Here is a 7,801-nt window from a genome sequence, read left to right as displayed (position 1 = left end):
AAAATGAATTTGTATTGTGTAGTAAGTGGTTTTTATGTGTAATTTCAAAATATAAAATTCAATTTAATTTTAAATTTTGTTTCATATTTTGTGAAGTATGAATTTTTTTTTGTAATTTGTGTTAACAAAAATTAGAATTATAGGCTTCTTTTAATTTTGGATAATTGTTAAAAATTTTATATTTTAAACATTGTAAATTTGTCCAAATTAATTTAGAAATGAAGGAAATAATTAAAATAATTTAAAACTATTTCATTATTGTATATGAAATTAATTTTTTATATGTTTTTGGTTTATGTAAAATAAGTAAGAATAAAAGATAATAAGAAAAGATGTGTCATTGAATTGAATGAAGTTTATATTTATTGAAGACAATTCAAAGTACAACATAAACTAAGTGGTTTGATGCAGATCATGAAAGTGCAGGGTTATTAGGACAATGATTTCTTGTGTGTCCTTCAGTTCTACAATAGGAACACTTCCTCGATTGTCTTCCTTCCCTAATGTCCATCTCGGTCCTAATTCTACTTGATTTATGACGACCCCTCTCGGTCCTTTTTGTGGCAGGATGAGGCCAAACCTGTGGCCCTTGGTATGGTGGCCAATATTCTTAATGTTTTAACTCGCCAAATAAACTGTCATATACTTTGACGATGACATCCAGCCTGTAATGTGGACTTATGTACATGTTGAAGTCGTGATGTGCATGCTTGCAAGCAGCAATAACATGTGAACATGGTAGATGTAGTTTTTGAAACTTTCCACAATCGCACCATCTTTCATCTAACTTGACTACAAATTTTCCTGCCGAACGAACCTCTCTGGGATTGACCATTGTAACATCCTTAAAGAATATTACTTAATTAATATATAACGATATAAAAGAAGTTTAAACATCGCGACATTATTTATCCCAAATGCGGGAAAAACAAAAGTTAATATTCAATGCAACAATACTCAAAGGAAATTAAATCAAAAGTTATTACAAGTTCCAATAAAACCATAAAAGCAATACTAAAAATCCCTAGCTCTATCCCAGCTAGCCCTCACTCCGCAGTCTGAGCACCCTCAGCATCACCTGTATTATCATCTGCTCCCGTGTAACGAGTCACACGATCATTGCAAAACACAAACAGAAAGGGTGAGCTCAACAGATTATAAGAAACATATCAATTCAATATTGCAAATACACTCAATGATATTCTTATACTTACAACCTGGTCACATTCTTAATAACCCCACGGTTTTTAAACCTCCTGTATAATCAATAAAGTTAGCCATGGACTCAAGATTCATGATGTTCACACGAACCTGCCCGTTCATGGTCCTGCCTCTACGAACTTGCCCGCTCGTAGTCCTACTCTACGGACCTGCCCGCCCGTAATCCAACACATGTGATCCACTAGCTACATGCCTCCCCGCACGTAGCATCTCTCAATTGTGAGCACGAAACATACAAACCTACCTCGCTCGTATCCCCATAGGAGAGTAATTGGGTATGAACCTCCCCGCTCATACCATCACATGTCATCCACAATCCATGAACCTACCCGTTCATGGCACAACATCTCTTGATCCACGTTCGCATCAAGCGTACAAATAATACACACAAAGTGCACTAAACTCGCTTGGGCTAGAAGCCTTAGCTTAAGCGACCAGGCCTGTCTTGCTTTGGCTAAGCTTTCTTGCCTGAGCGAGCGTGCTACAGTGGCTCATATGCGAAGTCTCGCTTAGGCGAGCCTGTCTCGCTTGGGCGAGCCCTCCATTCGCCTAACTTCAACACCCTCGCCTAGGCGGCGAGTTAAGTAATACACAAAACCAAACTCGAGTTCTCTCTTAGGCGAGAACATCTCGCTTGGGCGAGATGCACCAAAACAAGTCTCACAAATCTCGATTTTTTGCTTAGGCGAGATACACTCGCCTGAGCGAGTCAACATGGCGCCCAAAAACCTGGGCCTCCGCCTGAGCGAGTGGCTCGAGCAGAATCAAGGTCTAAACCCTACAACTTTCGCCTAGGCGAGCCTGGCTCAAGTCTTATAAACATGATTTAACCCAATTTGGCTTCCAGAATTCGAGATTGAAACATAAGAAATCATATAGTACCAAAAAAAACCCCAATCATATTCATACAAATGCATAAAAGGTTACTCAACAGCAATCAAAACAATCCCCCCTCTGAATCATACCATACAGAACATGGAAATTCATAGTCATACCACATTACTACCTACTCAATTCAGAATGCGCGAAATAATTCACCATTAAATATAATCACGCAAAAGAACTCCCCTAACCTGAAATTCCTTGCTCAATTGGGTATTTTAACCTTAGCTTTTTACTACCACCAATAACTCCCCTCTGCTATTCAAAACTCATATTTCTTGGTTCTCTCTGACTCCCCTTGGCACCCCAAACTCGTGCTCCCCTTTCACTCTAGGTTTCAGACTTCACCAAAACCCTTATAATTACCCCAATTCCCCTTTTTATATGGTTCTTAATTATGGTTAATAAAAAAATGAAATTACCCTTTTTAATGTCTATAATTACTTTTCATAGACCATTATGGGCTGTTTTTTCCCAACCCCCTTTGAGGGCCCATTGTCTCTAGGGTTTTCCCACCCTTTCACATTCAGACCACAAGTATTTTAACAAAAATAAAGAGATTAATTTGTTCTCAGCAAGGGTTGAACCCACAACCACTCAATCATAAGGCAATTGCACAACCAATTCAACCAAGCCATGTTTATGTTAATTCTTCTAATTCTATAGTTATGTTATCACCAAACATAATCATGCATATAATTAAAATTAATAATAAATACACATACATGACATACATAGGACTTGATCACAAGTCCTTTCACACAATCAAAGTACTCTCAACCACATGAGCTAGTACTTTTCCACGTCACAACAACTAACATTAAATGCCATAAAGGCTTCCACTACCCGCATTTATTAAATAATTATTCATTTAATTATTTAATTTTTCCGGGTCTTACAACCATCTCCTCCACTCTAAATTTTGTGGCATTTCTATCAAATTCAATGACATGGTTCTTGTTGGACTTGGAGTCCGCATCTTGTAGGAAGTTCGTCGCATATTCAGATACACATGACCACCATTGAGCATTGCAGTTATTTGTCTACCTCTTTTGGTAAAGTATGTGTTGCACCTGGTGTACGTGGCCAATATTATGGATGAAATTGGCAAATTTCTTGTCTTCTTCAAGACAGAATTTATTGCTTCAGCCAGATTTGTTGTTATGTGACCCCACCTTCTTCCTTGATCATATGCAAGACACCATTGTTCACTTGGAATTTGGTCAACCCAAGCTGTTGCTTCTGAGTTGTCTTCTCTAATGATGTTATAGTAGTAGTAGTTACAGTGTGGCTCCGTCAATGCGTATGCTGCAAATATAATTTTAAGAATAATTTATGATTTAATATTGGGTGTGAATAATTAATAGCAAAAAAAATGAAACAGACAGATTTACATGTAATAACTTACCCATGTTGATGAGGTCGTTTTTCAAAGTTGTATTCTTGAATCTTTTTGTAAAATTTTGTGCAATGTGTCAAATACAAAACACTTGCACGCAGTTCCCTTGAGTCCAGCCACTACTAGGTCTGTTGAATGTTGCACTGATTGAATTGTGACGATCTAACATTAAGCATAAATTTTGTTGAGGCGTAATGTGTATCCTTAGGTTTTTAAGGAAAAAAAACCAAACTTCAACGGTTTCACCCTCTACTATAGCAAATGCGATGGGGAAAATGTTATTTCTCCCATCTTGTGCAACAGCTACTAAAAGGGTGCCCCTATACCTTCCGTAAAGGAAGGTCCCATCGACTTGGACTATTGGTTTGTAAAATGAGAAGCCATCAATGCATGGTTTGAATGTCCAGAACACCCTTCGAAAGTGTTGTTGGTTTTGTAGGACGTCGTCCCCATCTGTAATTGGACTGGTTTTCAACTTGTATACAAACCCAAGCAAATAAGTTTGCATGGCTTGTAGTAGGCACGGCAATCGGTTGTATGACTGTTCCCAGTTTTCGTACACATCTTCAATTGCTTGTTGTTTCGCCAACCATGTCTTTTTGTAGGTTGTGTTATATCCCATAGAGGTCTGGATGGAAGAAATTATTGTTGCAATTAGTGTGGATGGGTCTGACTCCACCATTTGTCTTACGTGTTGAGAAATTATTCTTGAGCCCAGGTGCCTGTGGTCTTGCGTTATGAGTTGTGTGGCACATGTGTGCACACCTTCAACTTTTCTATTTTCCCAAACTTGGTTCCTTGTACGTAATATTGCCTGACATTTCCAAGGACACAACTATTGTACACATTGCACCCTCAACCTTGTTGTGTTTGAGTGTGTCGTTTTGGAGGTGCAATGGTTTGTTATGTGATACCTATTTAAAGCATCTAGAAGTTGTTCCTTTGTTTGGAACCTCATTCCTTGGATCAGTGTACCAACATCGTGGTCAATGTTGTCATTCAACATTGTGTGGTGGTCATATACGTTTGGGAATTCCTAGTGTGGGCTTTGATTGTATTCCTCATATAATTGGAAGTGTTGTGGTGGGTTTTAGGGGACATGTATCTGAGGGTAAGGGTCTTGTTGTTGTATTTGGTGGACATCTAGTGTTTGGTCATGGTCATCATGTTCATAAAAAAGTATATTGTCCTCATCTTCACTAAATGTGTCTATGAATGTTGGAGGTAAACCTAGGTTTTCAACTTCTACGATAACTGGAGGAGAGAACCTTTGGGTGTTGTGATGTGCAGGAGTTTGAAAATATTTGAGGTAGACGGACCGGTTAATAGTTCGGTATATGATTGTATATCATTTCCCCAATCCCCTAGGTAGGTAGTGTTATTGTCAAATAGTTGTTGTGGTTCAGTGTTTGCGTGTGGATGATGCACATCAAAATGTGTTAAAGAAATATTTTCAGAAGGTCTCGTACCTGAGTTGTAGGTGGTGCAGAGTTCAATAAATGTAATAGTTGGGGTGGCATGTATCATGTCGAAAGCGTCATCCAAGTCGTCGTCATCTTGGATCTGAGTGGTTCTGTATGTAACATGTTGGCCACAAACTTTAGTCAGAAATTTAAAGTGAATAATTGGAACTCCATCCCTAGGATCTCTTTTTGCCTTCTCCATTATTATGCGAATAAGTTTGGATAAGCCGAAACCTCTATGGATGCGGATCATGATTGTCTTTGCAGATGCAAAGTAGGCACCAGTTTAAGCGTCACTAGCGAGTTCTCCATCGTCGTATACACAGACAAACATTGACCCTTCCATCTAAGGTTGTAGTTGAACCTGACTTTCGATGATTTTTCAGAGTGAAGAGAAATTGAAAGATTAAGATTGTGACTTTAGAAAGTGATGGTAGTCTTTTATACCGAAATTAAAGTTATCATGTGACTTTCTACTATGTGAACATGTGACTTGCACGAGAGTTAATGTTATCATGTGAGTGACACGAGCTTTTATGTACTCATGTGATTCACACTACTTCTTGTGTACCCATGTGAGTGGCACAAATTATTATGAACCCATGTGACGGGCACGACCTCTAATGTTAGCATGTGACTTGAGAACATTTTATAAGAGATTAGCATTTCATCATCCCCATTATGTAAGTTCAAATTCATTGAAATTAAAAATTGCATAAACATTTGATGAAAAAGAATGTCATAAATAAAATTACATACTTTAAATAAGAAAATATAAACCTCAATCTAAGTTGAGGGACATGTTGAAGTTATAAGAAAATTCAAAATAAACTTCGTCAGGGATTGCATTTCTATGTCTTGCAGTAATAAAGGCCATTATCTCAATTGGAAGATGACATGTTTTTGTCGTTCCTATGTAAAAAATGGACTCAACATCGTCATCTCCACACATCATACAAGATCGATAGTGCGTAATGTCGCCCGATATGAAGATCGGTAACCTGTAACGTAAGTCGACTTCATAGTCACCAACATCGGCAAGCTTTAGTCACCATCATGTTGTGCAATAAACGTGTAAGGAATGTGATTCGTTTGTGTAATCCAACGACTAACTTTTCCCTTGGCAAGTGTTGAGTCGTTTATAAATGTTGAATGTTGTTGTTTTCAATTCAAGCTATCGTCACCAAATCTACAAAGAGTTTATCAAGATGTTGCTATGGAAACAACAACAACAACATAAGGCTATATATATTTCTGCTCGGGTATGTTAATTGCATTTTTAATTTGCAGGCGTAATTATTAAAAATAATCACATCTTTTATTTTTTTGGTTTAGGACACGGAAGGGAGCATTGTGTTGTCTTACTGTCACTCAATGCCTGAACCTCATCCAAGTATTGTGCCTGTAATACAAGAAGCAGGGTTTGGCAGTGTGGCTAAATTGCGACATCTAAAGGTTGACCATGGTTTAGTCTCTGCCTTGGTTGAAAGATGGAGGCCTGAAACACACATATTTCATTTTCCAACTGGAGAATGCACCATAACCTAGGAAGATGTGTCACTTCAATTGGGTCTTTGTGTTGACGGACACCCTATCATTGGTCCAACTATGTTGGATTGGGACGAGATGTGTGATACCTTATTAGGTTTAACACTAGTAAAGGGGGAATCCATTGTCGGTTCTATGATAAAATTGAAATGATTAAGGGATAATTTGTTGCCTATAGATGAAAATTCTAGTATTGAGGTCATTCATGCACATGCTAGGCCCTATATATTAGAAATGATAGGTGGTGTTTTAATGCTAGATAAAACTGGGAATAAAGTACATTTAATGTACTTGAACTACTTGAGTAATCTTCGAAGAACCAGTAGATATAGTTGGGGTTCAGCGTGTTTGGCTGTCTTGTACAGGGAGATGTGTAGAGCAACTGATGCATGTGCAAAGACTATGGGTGGATGTGCTTCGTTGTTACAATCATGGGCATGGTTTCGCATGCATTTTCTTGCACCCATTTCAAGAGTTCCACCAACTTTCCCGCTAGTTTGCCAATGGAGCGGTGGTCGAGTACTGAACTATAGAAATGTTCATCATAATGATTTAGTCGGATATCGAGCAAGGATAGATCACATGCAACAAAATCAGGTAAAATTATAGATTTGTGTACTAAGAAATGGTTGTAACTTAATGATTGACATTTTCAATGATTGTTGTAGTTTATTTGGGTTCCTTATGAGGGATTGGGCTCTATCATTGATGTTGGAGCATATCGCGACCAAGCAATATGGACGTCATGAACAAGTTTAATTTGTTTTGCCATTGTCGAATAGCACCAGTCCGACAGGGTCAAGTTACAATTTTGCCTATCACAGGAGATCCTTGAAGAACCCAACAACCTTGATCATTTACATAAAGTAGACATGAGGGGGCGACAAAATGAGAACTGGATTACTAGACATGCGCAATGGATACAGGTATGGAATAACCAGCGAGACCTTACGTTGACTGGAGTACCGATGTTTGGGCCACTTCAACATACAATGGAGTAAATGTCATGGTATACTTCAAACTTATGTTTATATTTGTCAGTTCCACAAATTTTAAATGATCCTAGAATGCATCGTCAATCAACACCGACAAATGTCCCTCCACCACCACAAACTACGCATGACTTAAACACTCCTCCTCCACCACAAGGTATGGAGGGAACAAGGAATTCAGTTTCACCAAACTCGGAACTAGGCATACCAAGTATGTTTGCAACTTATACTAAAACACCACCTTCTGCACAACCGTGGTTGCATACATATCCCCAAAGTCCAAATTTCTTTGAAGG

At 38.3% G+C, this 7,801-nt stretch overlaps 1 protein-coding gene across 1 annotated transcript; it reads left to right on the top strand.

The window, feature by feature from the left end:
- Nucleotides 1-6,747: 6,747 nt before the first annotated feature.
- LOC114170316 (protein MAINTENANCE OF MERISTEMS-like) lies at nucleotides 6,748-7,262 on the top strand. The gene is made up of 2 exons (XM_028055799.1): nucleotides 6,748-7,110; nucleotides 7,182-7,262. Exons 1-2 carry the CDS (start codon nucleotides 6,748-6,750, stop codon nucleotides 7,260-7,262), a joined length of 444 nt encoding a protein of 147 aa, XP_027911600.1.
- Nucleotides 7,263-7,801: the final 539 nt, after the last annotated feature.

Source organism: Vigna unguiculata, chromosome 11 (genome assembly GCF_004118075.2).
Source record: "Vigna unguiculata cultivar IT97K-499-35 chromosome 11, ASM411807v1, whole genome shotgun sequence".
NCBI classification, from domain to species: domain Eukaryota; kingdom Viridiplantae; phylum Streptophyta; class Magnoliopsida; order Fabales; family Fabaceae; genus Vigna; species Vigna unguiculata.
The sequence above is the reverse complement of the archived record's forward strand: the minus strand, read 5'-3'. Positions and strand labels throughout refer to the sequence as shown.